The 16,562-nt window shown below is 39.4% G+C and overlaps 2 protein-coding genes across 2 annotated transcripts; both read left to right on the top strand.

Moving 5' to 3' along the window:
- Positions 1–14: 14 nt before the first annotated feature.
- Positions 15–7,984, top strand: LOC135676124 (deoxyhypusine synthase-like). The gene is made up of 7 exons (XM_065186968.1): positions 15–544; positions 673–840; positions 2,014–2,232; positions 3,465–3,551; positions 4,338–4,443; positions 4,516–4,751; positions 7,588–7,984. The coding sequence occupies exons 1-7, from the start codon at positions 320–322 to the stop codon at positions 7,675–7,677; spliced, it is 1,131 nt and encodes a 376-aa protein (XP_065043040.1). The 5' UTR covers positions 15–319; the 3' UTR covers positions 7,678–7,984.
- Positions 7,985–8,735: 751 nt separating this feature from the next.
- Positions 8,736–15,854, top strand: LOC135676122 (ERAD-associated E3 ubiquitin-protein ligase component HRD3-like). The gene is made up of 6 exons (XM_065186966.1): positions 8,736–9,390; positions 9,504–9,995; positions 11,654–11,869; positions 12,864–13,187; positions 14,076–14,318; positions 15,299–15,854. The coding sequence occupies exons 1-6, from the start codon at positions 8,806–8,808 to the stop codon at positions 15,488–15,490; spliced, it is 2,052 nt and encodes a 683-aa protein (XP_065043038.1). The 5' UTR covers positions 8,736–8,805; the 3' UTR covers positions 15,491–15,854.
- Positions 15,855–16,562: the final 708 nt, after the last annotated feature.

The raw sequence follows: 16,562 nt of genomic DNA, 5'->3' as shown, positions 1-16,562 counted from the left end.
ACGGCTCTCTTGATTAGGGCTGGTAGAGCCAGACGACGAGGAAGCGGCGGAGGTCGTCGCGGCCGCCGCTGCCGGGGCACGTTCTGATCGGGCTCGGCTATACTATGGCCTCATCAAATGGAGGCCATCCTTCGCCGCCACCGTGGACTGGGCTTCATTCGGATCCAAAGCGAGCCTGGCCCATTTCCAGTCCTCGCATCTTGTTGGTCATGCGATCGCCCTTCTCTTCTGCGCCGGCGCGGCGCCCGCAACGAATCTTGCAGAGAGTAAGAAGGATCCTCGCCTTTGTCACCAAACCCTTGGTTTCCAGCGAGGCGACATGGAAGGCGGCGCCGCGGGAGGGCAGCGAGACCGGGAAACCCTGGACGCGGTGCGGTCGGTGGTGTTTAAGCCCTCCGTATCCTTGGAGGAGAAGCGGTTCCCGAGGGTCCAGGGGTACGACTTCAACCGGGGTTGTGACGTCATCGGCCTCCTCGATTCCATGTCCTCTACCGGGTTCCAAGCTTCCAATCTCGGCGACGCCATCGATGTCATCAATCAGATGGTGAGCCCCCGCCCGTAGGCCCCCCTCTGGATTCCTGTAGTTTTTGCTGACAATCGCCGCAAGTATCGGTTCTTGGAGATAATTTTGTTCTTTCTTCCCGTTCGCTTATCGTTTGGGACGGAATGAAGATTGACTGGAGGCTCTCCCATGATGCGCCCACGGAAGATTGCAGCGACGAAGAGCGCAATCTGGCCTACAGGCAATCGGTCACGTGCAAGATCTTTCTGGGCTTCACTTCGAACCTTGTATCTTCTGGCATCAGGGAGATAATTCGGTTTCTTGTGCAGCACCGAATGGTGAGTGCATGTCATTGGCACTATTCTTCTTTATTCTTGAAGGTTTAGGTTCAGGTTCTTGGGAAGTTCAACGCACAATACATCAAGAACACCAAAGAATATAGAACCATTCCATTCAATATTTAGTTACCATTTGATAGGGCATATTCAGCACCACCTACGTGGCAGCGACCAGCAGCCACCTCAAGGCCGACATGGTGCATCCGTGCCATCGTGGCACCCCGAGCTTGTGCAAGACGAGAACCCACACCCGGGGGATCGATGGCCATTAACGAACTCCATACGATCGACCCTCGACAATAGGTATAAAAATGGATCCCTTGGTCAATGCCAAGGGGAAACGAAAACACACTCGAATTGACTGCAACTCCACCATACTAACTTAAGCTTCTGAGGGGGCACGAAAACACACTCGAATTGACCCCAACTCCACCATACTAACTTAAGCTTCAGAGAGGTCGAGTCAGGATTTTCCTTCCCGACCCTAGCCTGTCTGCAGTAACCCGGCAAGGAAAGAAAAACAACTCCCAGTGCAACCTCAGATCAGCTCGACAAACAGCGCCTTGGCCCCTCTTGATGCCAGCCCTCTCCAGCCCGAGAGCCACACAGACGACCTCGCCCGTTTGGATCGGACCGAGCCATGCTGATGACTCAGTCACGACGTAAAGTTGTACAAACACCATTAAAGCAAGACTGAATCTGTGATTGTTTTTCTTAGTATGTCAAGAACCCACGTGAATCCTATATTGATGCCAACAAATTCGACATGTTTGGCAGGATCTTTAAGATTTATGCATTTTTCATGGATTCAAGACTGTTCTTTCTCTAAATCCAAAAGATTGAACTTTGAACCGTCTGAAGTCAGTTTACATCTAAACAAATGGACCATATTTTTCTTGTTATTTGCATTCTACCTTTATGCAGTCCACTCTTATTTGTTGATTCTTTTCTAATCTTTTCCCAAAAGAAATGGAATAAGGGACTAAATTTACAAGCCAACATGAAACTGACTTTATCATATCTCAGTTAAATTTCTGAAGCACTAGATAGTTTGTATTTCTTTACTCTAATGTTTTGCTGCTTCTTTAGTAAAGGTTGTAATATATGGTAGCAGCTTTTTTTATGCCCATTTGTCAATGTTCATTTGCTTTAATAGCTTTGTGGCACGTCTAGGTTGAAGTTTTAGTCACAACTGCTGGCGGCATTGAAGAAGATTTAATCAAATGCCTTGCTCCAACATATAAGGGTGACTTTTCTTTGCCTGGATCGTATCTGCGTTCAAAAGGATTGAATCGGATAGGAAACCTTCTGGTCCCTAATGACAATTACTGCAAATTTGAGGACTGGATCATGCCAATTCTGGACCAGATGTTACTTGAACAGACTACAGAGGTAGGACTGATCATCTTTAAGTTTTTGCTACTCTATGCTCCTCAATTGTCTTTTAATTAGCAGACGAAACCTTGGCATGTCAGTTCCTGGCAAGTGATTCATATTCTTATTGTACCGATCATTCTCTAGTGCTTTCATGCAAGTTTTTGTAGGCATGATTACTTGTTAGCCGTCCAACTTCTGTAGTTATTAATTTCATTGTCATATCATGCGGGTCCTGATAAAATTGACGCAAGGTTTGACAACGGTCATGTTTTTCCAACAATTGCCACCATATGAGACATTAATGAATGCTTTATTTTATGATAGAGTATTCTTTTTTGTTAACCTTCTTCGTGTGTGTGCATATCTGTGCTTTGTGCTTTCCCAGACTCACAAATGGGGCCCTAGTGCATCAGGCTATCTTTGGCAATTATAACAGTTCTGAGCTACCTCTTGTACATGAATGCATAGTAGTTTCATCTTATCTAATTCACAATAACCTTGATATGGCTATGACATAAAGTAGCTGTTGTTGTGACTTGTGAGACTGTAGTTAGAAACTGTTATATACCATTTCAATGAGTAATGCTGTTTTACTAGGAGGCAATTGTTTTTTTATTCTTTTTATCTTTGCCTGTTTAAATAAGTTATATTCTTTTATGGCTTAAAATTGGCTTAGTGTATTAAATTGCATGGAGGGAATGATGATGATCTAGTAAGGCCAAGCTTAGATATTAAAAGATATTTTGGTATTTTGAGGATTCTGTTTGAAGACTGATGGCCAGCTTTTCTTTAGGCGGGGTTTCACCTGCTTGGGATGCTGCTGCTTGGATATGTTGCTCGGCATATATTTGTGTGACACTTAATTAAAATACTGGTAATTGCAGACTAATTAATGGAACTAAAACTTATGTTTGATTTTCTGCTTATAATTTTATGTAGTTTCCTTTATTATGAACAATTCCCCTTTTAGGGTTGGATCTTTTTATTTATCAACTGCTATTGATTATATTATCACATTTAATGATCTGCAAAACCTGTACATATCCTAGAATATTTTGTGAAAAATTTAACATATTTGTAAATTTACATTTGTTTTCTTCTACCAGTTTTAGTGTCATTTAGAACACAATACTAGATTGCAATTTTGTAGCTCTTTCACATGCTTGTTTATTCAGGTATTATCACAAATAGAAGTTTGTAGCACATATTGTTTTCTCACAGAATGTGATATTTGCTTGTGCTCACAGAATGTAGTTTGGACTCCATCAAAAGTGATTGCGCGCCTTGGAAAAGAAATAAATGATGAAAGTTCATACCTGTACTGGGCATACAAGGTACTAGCAGTTATTTTCATCTTTTTGCTGCCTTGATTGTTTTAAATTACTACAGGTTCAAACTTATTAACATGTGGCTATTGTGTCTAAAGATTGCTTACCTGCTATAGCTGTGGCCCTTAGTTTTTAATGACGTATATATATGTATGTATAATATGTATTTTTTAGATGTCACTACATTGAGAAACAGATGGTGATTAATGAAATTAAGATGATGATTGATCTTCTTTCATCTTAAGCTCGTGTTTTCTTTTCTACATGCTCAGATCTTTATGGTTTCTTCCTTGAAGAATTAAGTCAGGGATGAAAGTCAATTCGTTGTTATTGATTATAATGGTTTCATAATATATGTCAAACTTTGTCATATACATTATTATATACTAGATATTTTCATTCTTGTCGTATCTTGTGCCTTATCATATCCTTTTGTAACATGTTGTTTAATTATCCATGTTGTGTCAGCACTCCATGTCATACCAATGATTACAAGTGTTCTTTTGGGTAATTCAGTATAACTTTAATTGCAACAGTCAGAGCACTTGACAACTCTGTACCATCAAACAGTGTTTTGCTTCTTTTTCATGTAGCTCTAGGCTTTGCAATTATAAAAGATGAATCTATAGGAAAGCAGCCAGATGTTTTTTCTCGCTAATTTGAGATAGTCCAGCCTGTGTATAGAAAATAATGATACTTCCTTATTTATTCTATCCAATGGTTTATATTTCATGGTTTTGTATCAGTATGTTACTCTCTATTTATTACTAAACCTTGTTGCAATTTGATCAGAACAATGTTTCTGTCTATTGCCCGGCATTGACTGATGGATCATTGGGGGATATGTTGTACTGCCATTCAGTGCGGAATCCTGGTTTACTTATTGATATTGTGCAAGGTACAGCCTTTTTTGTTACTCAATTGCTTTTGCCTATTTGCATCCTGCTTATGTTGACATTTCATCATCCAGACATACGAGCAATGAATGGAGAAGCTGTACATGTGGGTCTGAGAAAGACTGGGGTCATAATTCTTGGTGGGGGCCTCCCAAAGCACCATATATGTAATGCCAACATGTTTCGGAATGGTGCAGATTATGCTGTTTATGTCAACACTGCACAGGAATTTGATGGAAGTGATTCTGGAGCAGAGCCTGATGAGGCGATTTCATGGGGAAAGATAAAAGGTTCTGCGAAGACTATTAAAGTATGTGTGCTGATCTTTCTTGTCCAATCATTTTTCTCCTCTTCTTTTCCCTTTCAATATCATATACCTATTAATAATTACATGCCCTTTCTAGGTCAGACATGATAAACCTCTTTCACTAATAGTAGTAAGATTAGAAATATAGGTTTTCCTAAAAAAAATGTTGCTTTTTAATTGATAAATTACATAATATTTTAGGACATCATGAATTTTGTGTGATGAGGGTGGGCCTTGGTAGTTAGTAGTTGCTTCTTTGTGACTTGGGAGATCAGGGTTCGAGTTACGAAAATAATCTCTTTAAATATATAAATATAAGATTGCATACATTGACTTGGGAGATCAGGGTTCGAGTTACGAGAATCTTGTGCGTTGGGTACACCCTTTTTAGAAGTTTTTTGTAATCATTAATACCTTTTAATTAAGAGGAAAGTTCTACAAGATCGTTATTAGACTAGTGATATTTTATGGATTTGAGCATTGGACAATTAAGAAATATTGAGGATGTGAACCAATATGCCATACTATATGCTTCACTTTTTAGAGCAGTTTACTCTATGTCAGAAAGAATGGATTTGTATGGGGTTTGGGGTTGATGATCCATCGACTTCATACCATCTTTCGCATGAAAGTTTTGGTGGAGGAGAAAACTATTGCTGGAAGGCCAAGCGTAAAACCTAAAGGAAAACAACATTCATTGTTTGTAAAGTTAAAGTGTTAATTACAAGACTTAAAACAACGGAATAAAAGTGTGATAGAAGACTTATAGATGTGTAAGAATGCAGGTTATCTTTGGATAGCACTTGAGTACTCTTGGCGATTTACGGAACTCTATCAGTTTTGGTCTCTTCCTTTCTCATTGCTGGAACATCCTCCTGAGGTTTGAATAGTAGACAACAGGCTTTGGGGGCTTCTCAAAGCAGCTGGATGGAGCTTGATGCAGAGCTTCAACTATTGGAACTTGAGGAAGAAGGTTGCGGTTGGAAGGATTGGTTGCACTTCGTAGAATTCTTCCCTTCTCTCTTCTCCTCTCTTCTCTTTTGAGGCTGGAACAACTAGGACCGGTTGGACACATGCTGGAGGATTCTTGGTTTCCCTTGGGCTCCCTTAGATAGGTCTCTCCTCCTTTTATAGCTGAGGAAGGGGTGTAGTCCTAGCTAGGTTAGAACTTAGAGAGTCCTAATGCCTTAGGTCTTGGATAGTCCTAATGCCCTTTAGGACTTGTTTTAGGGCTGGCACATGAGAGTCCTACTCCTATTAGGAGTTGGCACCACCCTCTCCTTGTGACTACCCCTATTTGGGTGAGGGCTATCCTAATCCTAGTCTTAGTAGGACTTGAATTGAGGCAAGTGGGCTGCTATGATATGATTTCATGGCTTCAAGAGGCCCTTCAATAGAGGTTGGCCAATTTTGTCTTGTGCTGTTGAGATCGTCCCTAATCAAGAATAAGCTCTTTGCTCTCTTTTTCTTTGATTTCATGGCTTCAAGAGGCCCTTCAATAGTTATCTAGATCTTCCACAGTTGCACGCATCATCACCAATTTCCTTATAGTGAAATGAGAAATTGTAGAAGGATGACTCCCAATCCTTCTTGCACTATGGATTTACGGAACCATCCTTCGATTAACTAGGAAACAACCATCTTTGACCAACATTTTTCTTTTCCACAGATGCAACTTCGTTATCTAGATTGTTGGGATGCAGCATTGATGTGTAATTATAAATTTGGGCTTATTTATAGAGGCTCTATATGAAAGTTAGACTAAATTTAATGACAAACATATGAAGTGCAATTTAAATAACAAAAATAGAATATTTGAAGATATAATTAAAAATAGATGGATAAAGCATTTGTACTAGCAAGTCTTTGGATCGGTAATTCGATAGGAAATGAAGATTGAAAAGACACATAAAACAAGATGATTGGTTAAATCAGAGAGGAGAATTTAGTCTATTATGTGGTAATCATGTGATTCTTGGATGGAAAGGGCAACTTTAAGGCATTACTAGTCTTCGTCTACCATATGAATTTGATATATATATATATATATATATATATATATATATATATATATATATATATATATATATATATATATATATATATATATATATGGAGTTGCTAGAAGAGATAAGACAACAATATGTGCACCTGTGAACAATTAAAGTAGTTCTAATTGATGATAAAGTCGGGAAACCGATTAAGGTGGTTGAACACATGTGGATGCACCAGTTAGTCAAGGACAGAACTCAGATTAGTGCTGCTATGGGCGATAGAAGACTTCTTAGAACAGTAGGATTGAATTTGAGGTCACTTTGGCTTTTGTGTTATTGCTACATCAATGATGGAAAAAGATTGATGTTTCAATTCTGATCAGTTGTGAGTGTCATTTATACTCGATGCAAGATTAGTTAACATGATTTTCGTAGAAATTTCAAATTCTTGATTAGTTAAATGAAGAAGGTAGAATTAGATATTCTATCACAACATGACGCATAGAGAATATTGTCTAGGACTGATTAGCTGTAAGTGCCAACAGACCTAAAGCAAGAGGAACCACAGTTGTGCTCCACTCTTAAATGTGGCAGCTGCTCGGAGTACAAGGGAAACGATTTTTTCAACTGTTGTTGTGAATAAGATATTAAGTTGAACACTCCACTGTGCACCAATAGGGTATTTTAGATTATGTTTCCATCTACATGTATATATTGCTTCATGATCTGAATGAAGTTATTTTCTGTCTTGTCAAAACAAGTTAGGTGATATGAATGGTTAGATTCTGAACATTACCTGTGTTAAGTTTCACTTTTGTAATTCTAATGTTGACTAAACCAAACAGGTTCATTGTGATGCAACTATTGCTTTTCCTCTATTGGTAGCTGCAACATTTGCAAGAAAGTTTCAGGAAAGAAACAACAAATTAGCCTGATGGGGGTGCAAAAGGTGATCATCTTATTTGGATTCAAACACCTTAATGTAATCTGCTAACATCTGCAGATGCTGTATTCTTGCAAACCACAATTTTAATATTAGATAACCGAGAGCCTACAGAGGGTCCTTTCAAACTCTATTAACCTACCCTTATCATTTTGCACATTACGTCTGGCTGCTGTAGTTGTATGTTCTGGCAGCCTCTTTCTTGACCGACCGGAGATGAACAGCATGAAATTTTATTAGCGGCAGGAGAATGTAAGAGAGCTTTTTCAGGTATATATGTATCAATTTTATATTCCGTATTGCTGACATGAGTAAAATATCTGAATAGTTCTTTTGCTTGAGAATCCCCCAGCGTCTGTTCTCCGTAATAATGTTCTCTTCAGCTCACCATAGCTCTTTTCAGAATAGTTTGCATGGAAATGAGTGAGCAGTTCCCGTATTGGGGGAATGGTTTTCTGAATTCTTCCTAGGAGTAAATTTTTTTCTTTCTCGGATTTATTAATACCCACCTAGTGGGTTGGGATTTTGATTCACACTCCCGTATGGTCAACAAAAGAGCTTATGAAGTAATAAAACAAAACATAATAGAATATGTTAATATGTACAAGATAAATATATAGTAGAAAGTTAAATGTAAAATTTTAAATATGCCAAGCGCGGCTTGGGTTGGAGGGAGGCCTAATGCGGACGGGGACGAAGAGGAGCCAAGCTTCGGTTTGTCCGGAATTTAGTTCTACATGGTTTTTATTCCAATCCGCTTTGTGGGGGCTGGGGGGACGAGGGGAGGGGGGATGGGGGAGGGGGGAGGGGATGGGGCGTATGGCTAGGGAATTAGGAATCACGCCTGACTAAGATCGGATCCAACTCATTTGCGAGCCTGGTGGCAGCGTCCGCCCAAGCCCCAACACCACCGCTGCTTGCCCCGCGACAGCGTTGCAACACTCCCGACCTGTTGAAGGCCACCAAACTCATCGCGCTTCGCTCACGGTTCGCATGAGCCGTTGGATCCTCCCTCCTATACTCGCCCTTCTTTACTTCGATTGCATTTAACACGGTTTCGCCCCCGTTTGCGTTCCTTCTTGCAAATCCCCCCCGTTCCTTCCCGCATACCCGGTACGCCATGCGACACCGTGCGATCCACTTCGCCCTCCTCCTCCATCTCCTCCTCTCCCTCGCTCTTCTCGCCTCGTCCCTCCGCCCCCGCCCCCTCGTGCTCGTCATCACCAACGAAGACTTCGCCGACTCCTCTTCTAACCCCTCCTCATCCGCCATCACCGACGACTCCGACCGATCCGATGACTCCGCGGAGTGGGACGAGTTTGGCGACCCGGAGTCCTCCGCTGCCGCCACAGGAGACTACGACCCGGGCTCCTGGCTCCCCTTCATCGAGTCCGCCTCCTCTCCCCCCTCCCTCGCCAACTCCTCCTCCGACCCCCTTGAGGCCCTCTACTCCTCCGGCGTTCGCCACATGATCACCGCCGCCTCCTCCTCCGACCCCGCCGACATGGAGGACGCTGCCGCCGAGATCGAAGCCGCGGCCTCCGCCGGCTTCCCCCACGCCCAGTCTGCCCTCGGCTTCCTCTACGGCACCGGCCTCATGCGCCCCCAGAGCCGCCCCAAGGCCTTCCTCTACCACCACTTCGCTGCCGAGGGCGGCAACATGCAGTCCAAGATGGTCCTCGCCTACACATATTTCCGCCAGGACGTGAGCCCTAATTTTTCCCTTCGCTTTTATTCTACAGTTCCCTCTTATATAGCCTTATGATTGTGGGTTTTTTTTTTTTAATCGTTTACTTTGGATTCATCCTCTATGTCCAGATGTATGAGAAGGCAGTGAAGCTGTATGCGGAACTGGCAGAAGCAGCGGTTGCGAGCTTCCTGATATCGAAGGAGCCACCAGTGATTGAGCCTATCCGGATCCACAGCGGTACCGAGGAGAACAAGGATGCGCTGAGGAAGTCACGAGGAGAGGCAGATGAGGATTTCCAGATCAATGAGTACCAGGCATTAAAGGGTAATTCCGCTGCCATGTACCGGATTGGGTTGCTTTATTACTATGGTTTGAGGGGAGTGAGGAGGGACCATGCCAAAGCACTGCATTGGTTCTCAAAGGCTGTGGAGAAGGGGGATCCGAGGGCAATGGAGTTGCTAGGAGAGATGTATGCCCGAGGGGCTGGAGTGGAGAGAAATTACACTAAGGCATTCGAATGGCTCACTCTTGCATCCAAGCATAAATATTACTCCGCATATAATGGGTTGGGATACCTCTACGTTAAAGGCTATGGAGTAGAGAAAAAGAACTACACTAAGGTAAAGTCCCAAACTTCAACTCTCTCAGTGTGCATAAATTTCCTTTATCCCCGTTTTTTATTACTAATTTGTAAATAAAAAAGAATTAGGCACCCCATGTTCTGCTGAAATTGGAGAATGGTGCAGAATTCTTGGTCCAAGAACTTAAGTTTCAATTCAGGTGTTTGCTTATCCAGAATTTGAGTTTCAAGAACTTAAATTCCAATCAGTTGCATTGTTCTTTATGACGTAAATCACAGAAGTCAAAGTTTGTTTGGTTTAGTTGAGCCATGTTTGATTATTGTCGGTTTGGATTGATTTTTCATGAAGCAACTTGGTTATATCTGTGTATAATAGATCAAAGTCTTGGGTTGGATTGGGTGATTTCGATCACTATAATTGTGTTTTATGTTATGACGAGTTCGTTTTACTAAATCACTTTCAAGACTCCTTTCAGCCAAAGTCAAGATATAGGAAGTGAGCACTTTTGTGAAAGTCCACTTTGGGATTTCTGATGCCCCTTTGGAGTGCTGAACACTTCAAGTCTCTTACCTCCCACTTCTGAGTGAATTGCAAATTGCTGCATGTTTTTTGTTAAAACAAATTACCCCCTAGAGGAACAGCATTAGTGAACTAGAAAATATTCATCTGAATTTTAATGCTGATGTGGCCTGAGGTTAGTTAGAGTTAAGTGAAACAGTTTGGGTGAAGTAGCTAAAAGTATCGTAGATGTAAATCTAGCCCATAAAAGTTTTGGTCTTGTTCTTTGATTTTTTTCCTGTATTCATCCTTTTTATGAATTGAGGCTGTGGATTGTGTTAAACTAATTATAAGAATGCATTTGGTCATGTGATCTATTTATGCACTATTATATTTCCAGGCTTTGTTTACTTGAAAATGTCACCTATGGACTATGGTATATTACTGTTGAAGACTCTTCCATGAATCTTTCTTCAAGCAAGTGAAAGAATGTTGAAGCATTTATTTTTATAATGTTTCCAGGCTTTGTTAACTTAAAAATGTCAACTGTGATATAATTAGTCGAGGGCAGTTTTTCTTGAATCTTTCTTCAAGCAAGTGAACAATTGTAGAGTCACTTGTTTTTCTAAAATCTCTCTCTATACTTCTTTTTTTTAACTCAAAACTCATTTGCCTTTGAATCAGTTCACACTTTGGATATCAGAGTAGTGATTAAGGCATGATATCAAGATAATACTGGGCTGCTGGATGATGGACAGTTCAGGAGATACATCACTAGCTTAAAAGAAATCGAACTTAAACATTAGAAAACTATGGGATGATTGATATGATTTCCCCTGTATTTTTTTTCTATAAACGTTATTTTTCAACAGGATATAGATAATTGCCCATTTGGGTCCCAATTCTTAGATATTAATATGATGAATTTTAGATTAGATCTTTTAAGTTAATCAGATGATGTCTGGATCAATTTCTATTAGATATTGTGGAATAGATTTTTTTTTATCTACTTAGGTTTAGTCTTAGATTGAATCAATGAGTTTATAGTATCCATTTAAACCATCAACAACTCTTGGTCATGGCAGTGAAGTTTACTACATGAAAATGCAGCACAATTTCCTACATTGCAGCCTTTGATATACCTTCTCTAATTTATTGTTGCTTGTGATCGTGCTTCAATTTTTAGCTAATACCTGCAGGCAAGAGAGTATTTTGAGAAAGCTGCTGAAAATAAAGAGCCTGGTGGACATTATAACCTAGGTGTGTTGTATCTCAAGGGTATTGGTGTGAAAAGGGATGTAGCGGCAGCCTGCAAGCTATTTCTTACTGCAGCTAATGCTGGCCAGCCAAAGGCTCTCTACCAAGTTGCCAGGTTGTTCCAAAAAGGCATAGGCCTCAAGAAGAATCTTCAAATGGTATTATTTTCTAATTTTGTATCTTCTGCTGATTGTTTTATGCATCACTGATTCCTTTTTTATCTTATTCTAGATCTCTGTCATTAATTTTCTGCCTGCTATTAGCTTCATGATATGTGTGCTCTTTGGATCCTTTTTATGGCTTTGTATTTGGATTCCTTGTCTTTATATAAGCTTCATAGAAGCTGGATTTTTTTTTTATCACTCTTATGCCCATGGTATGTCATGCAAAAGGTCTAATAGGTTGCATGATTGACCTGTTGTGATTTATTTTCCATTTTGGTTTTGATTGTTTGCAATTTATCAATAATTTTTTCTACTACATGATTGACTTATAAGAGACAATGGCATATCGTAGAATAGCTGTATGGTGATTTAGATCAACCTTCTTATTAAGCAAGGCACTTAAACATCAAGCTGAACCAAATATATCGTGTTCATTTTAAAAGTTTTGATGGCTGTCAACATATATCGTGTTACACCGCTAATAGTTATGCTGAATTCCTAGCCAAATACAAGTTTGTGCAAGAGAATATCTGATCAAAAGTCTAAAAGGGCTTGTTGGAAGTCCTCTTTTACACTGTACTCTAATATCTCCTGCCATTTATTTTTTTCCCTTTTATTGTAAATGTTGTAGAAAAATGTAATATTAGGAGCTTGTAGCAATTCACTCCAACTTTGGCTCTTCTTTTTTTTTAGAAATTTTGTTTTTGTTGATTCTTCTTTAAATTTCTTGCTTTCTCATCATCAAGCAAGAATGGAAAGCTATGTAAAAATACAAGCAAATCTTTGTGCAATAACTTAAGCTCCTACAATTTGACGTTATGATTCTTTGACAAAATAAAATACTTGCTTACAATTCGACTTTGTGATTCTTTGACCAAAAAATTGAGATCCATATGAATGTGCATCCAGTGTTTTCTGTATTTATCTTCTCAAGTATGTTATATTCATATAGTTATTATATTCTTGACCAGTCTTCCTCTTGTTTCAGGCTACATATTTATACAAAACAGTGGCAGAGAGGGGACCTTGGAGCTCCTTGTCAAGATGGGCTCTGGAGTCCTATCTGAAAGGAGATGTTGGAAAGTCACTTCTGCTATATTCCAGAATGGCAGAGCTGGGATATGAGGTGGCGCAAAGCAATGCTGCCTGGATCCTTGATAAATATGGGGAACAAAGTATTTGCATTGGTGAATCTGGCTTTTGCACAGACACAGAAAGGCATCTACGGGCACACACTTTGTGGTGGCAAGCATCAGAGCAGGGTAACGAACATGCTGCTTTGTTGATTGGTGATGCTTACTACTATGGCAGGGTAATGATACTTGCTTGAGCGACTGAATAGTATTAAGTTATTCTGTTATGATGTCAATCTCTTTTCTGATGCCTTGAGCAAATTGTGTAAACTGACATTGCTTCATTAGCTTTAGATTCTTTCCATCGTGCAGAGATCTCTGCTTATCTAAATCTGAAAAATACATTCGACACGGGACAATTTTAACTGCTAGTGTACTTATGTCTTGCCAATGATTAATCATAATTGGTACATTGGGTTTTTTTTAGCTTATAGGCAGTTTAAGATTTTTGAGATGCCTGATGCAATAGGTTTATCTAAAGTTAACTATCATTTTGGTTAGTACTATTATGCCTCGCACTTAGTTCTGTACAGTCGGTTTGTTAGATTTATATTGGTTTGGCATGTGTCCAAGTTCGGAACTGTTTATTTCAGGTGTTAACCGTACTTGTGCTGATGTCAGTGCTCCATATTAAGAAAGTTATATTAGACTACTTGATGTTTAAGTTCAAATGTTATCTAAATAGATAAAATTGCTTTAAAATAACTGGGCTTTCGCCCTGTATGTTCAATATGCCATTTTGTGGTTTTGCATAAACATCTTATGGTTTTTGGCTGCAAACGATATCTTATGGTTTTGCAAACGACATCTTACAAGTTAGGATAATACTAAAAAAATTAAATTGCATGTTAACTGTCCATACCTTCATATCTGATATTACATAGAAAGGGTGTTCATAGGCTTATCATGCTAAAGTTTTATATATAAACATTGGTTTTCAACATACCTTTTATCAAGCTATTTGCAATATAATTGTCGTTTATGGTTGTTTGGTGTAATTGCTACATCAACTTTGACCATGACAAAAAAGATTTTCATTTCTTGTCACTCAAATCTTTCTTTTGCAGGGAACTGACAGAGACTATGAACGTGCTGCAGAGGCATACATGCATGCTCACTCACAAGCCAATGCTCAAGCCATGTTCAATCTAGGATACATGCATGAGCATGGTCAAGGACTTCCACTTGATCTTCATTTGGCTAAAAGATACTATGATCAGGCCCTTGAGACCGATCCTGCAGCAAAATTACCGGTTAAACTGGCACTTACGAGCTTGTGGATAAGGAAGAACTATGCTGACAGCTTCCTGGTAAGATTTCCTTATTTTATTCTCTTGAGGATGAGTTACTTATAAAACAATGTCCCTTACATCATGTCTCAGTTACTAGTTACTCTTGGATGAAAGTTTATTTTTTATTCTCTCAATCATAGTTGCTAGTCATAGATTTGAGATCTCTACTTGTTTTGGTTTCGATGATTATCTAGGTTTTTTATTCATGTAATTGTTAAAGTTGTATCAAGGATTTTTCTTCTTACAGGGCTAAAGGACTTGGTCTCTGAATCTGTAGTTTGAGAAAACTTTAGAATCATTAACTTGTTAGAACTCTAATTTGCACCTTTTTTCTGTTGGATAAGTAATTGAAGAAAAAACAAGAGAAGTTGTGGCTGATTTACTTTTTCATTTCCATATATTCTGTGATCTGGTTATAAATCTGTGTTTCTGCATGTGCACCTATGCATGTACACCTGACAGATCTTAAATGATTTGTATTATGAGAAGAAATGGCTATTTGCAGCAAACTTTAACAGTCTTGGTGATCTTTTGAACTATTTATCTGAATTTGTGTGTACCTAGTTCATTAGGGAATACAGAAGAATAGATCACATTGGTAAGTCTTAGATCAATCATCAATCTTGTAAATTAGTTAAGATGAGAAAGATTCTCTCTCTTATTTCATCATCAAATGACTGTTAGGCCTTTGCAGCAACCTCCTGAGGATACATTAAGAGCTGAGATCTAACAACTACTGTGTCTATGTGAATATTGAAAATGTAGACTGAATAGTGACTAACAAAAATCAACATTAGAGAATTTCCTAATTGTTATTTATTATATCTGGAAAGAGTGACAAAGTATTGATATTGCAATAAACTATAGCTCTTTGATTGACTGGTTTATATGTTTCTTATCTGCGTTCTTGTATGGAAAGCTCTTTATCTTGTTTCTTTGATGGTAAACATTTTCTTTTGATTATTACAATAGTATGATGAAATGTTCTGATGTTTCAGGTTAAAACAATCGATTCACTCCCACAAGTATATCCAAGATTAGAGGCATGGGTAGATGAAGTACTGATGGACGAAGGGAATGTGACAATATTAACTCTTTTCGCATGCCTCTTGGCGGTACTTTATCTCAGAGAACGTCAGAGACGGCAAGTGGTGGTCCCTCGTCAACCTGACAACGATGTACCCAACTAGGTAAAGGAGAAGAAGCTTCTCGATTTATTTTCTGTTGTGCAGAAGTTGAACTTCGATAATGAGTCACCACTAGAGTTTGATTCCAGAGAGACGAAAGCTCAGAATTATAATTACAGATCACCAGATTTCTACTCTTCGCTCAACATTTACCAATTCTTGAAGACTGTAAATATCCTCCTTGACAGCATCTCTTTTATCGTTTAAGTTTGTGCTCGTTTGTGTACCAAGCCCCATTAGGATTATCCAAAATCATCTAATATCGTAAGTTTGTAACAACCTTAGATTGTCGTTCTTTGCTACTGTAACTTACGATGTGTTGCCACAAAATGCAATAATCTGCCTGTCAAATCTTACGTTCTGCTTAGATATCAGAGACATGCTTTTGTGAGGTTTTATCTGTTGCTAGGACATTAGGAAGAAACTAAAACTCACACCTGAGTCACCAATTGCAACCTGATTGGATTCGGGGAATTAGAGGGTGGTTGACCAACCCGGTTTGCAAGATGAGTATTCTGCAGCCAATTTATTTCTATGAAAAGTATATTTTTGATAGGGAGATACCATTACATCTATCGACAAGACCCAGTCTGGGACCTAAGATTCCATTAGGTCTTCTCCCGGGCCCCTCCCCCATCCTTTAGGGCACTGCATCCTTTTTGAGTCCACATCGTCCAATCTATCGATCTGTTTGTTGGTTCACCATCTTCAATTATTTGTGGCCCATCTACTTACACTGTCATTTAAAAGATGGGGCAAAGGGTACTGTTGCACCATTTCTTGGGGACCCAAAACAGTTTCCTCGAGTCCTTTTCCGTATTCATTCACCAGGGTGACCCATTCAGTCTCCTCTTTTAGCTCCATGAACATGGATAGCAAACCAAAAGCACCATTCTAGACTGGGATCGATTTCCCTTCTAACTTTTCCTTTCTTCAAGATTTTGGTTGGCTTATGTTTGATTGATTCCTTGTATTTATCTGAGTTCAAATTTATTATTCAATGAGGCCATGGAAATCTTGTTTCCTTGACGTTTATATGAACGTCTCAGTATTTGTTGTTCTCTGTGATAATAAA

Source organism: Musa acuminata, chromosome BXJ1-6 (assembly GCF_036884655.1).
Source record: "Musa acuminata AAA Group cultivar baxijiao chromosome BXJ1-6, Cavendish_Baxijiao_AAA, whole genome shotgun sequence".
Lineage (NCBI taxonomy): Eukaryota > Viridiplantae > Streptophyta > Magnoliopsida > Zingiberales > Musaceae > Musa > Musa acuminata.
Note: the sequence above shows the minus strand (reverse complement) of the source record. Positions and strands in the feature narration are given on the sequence as shown.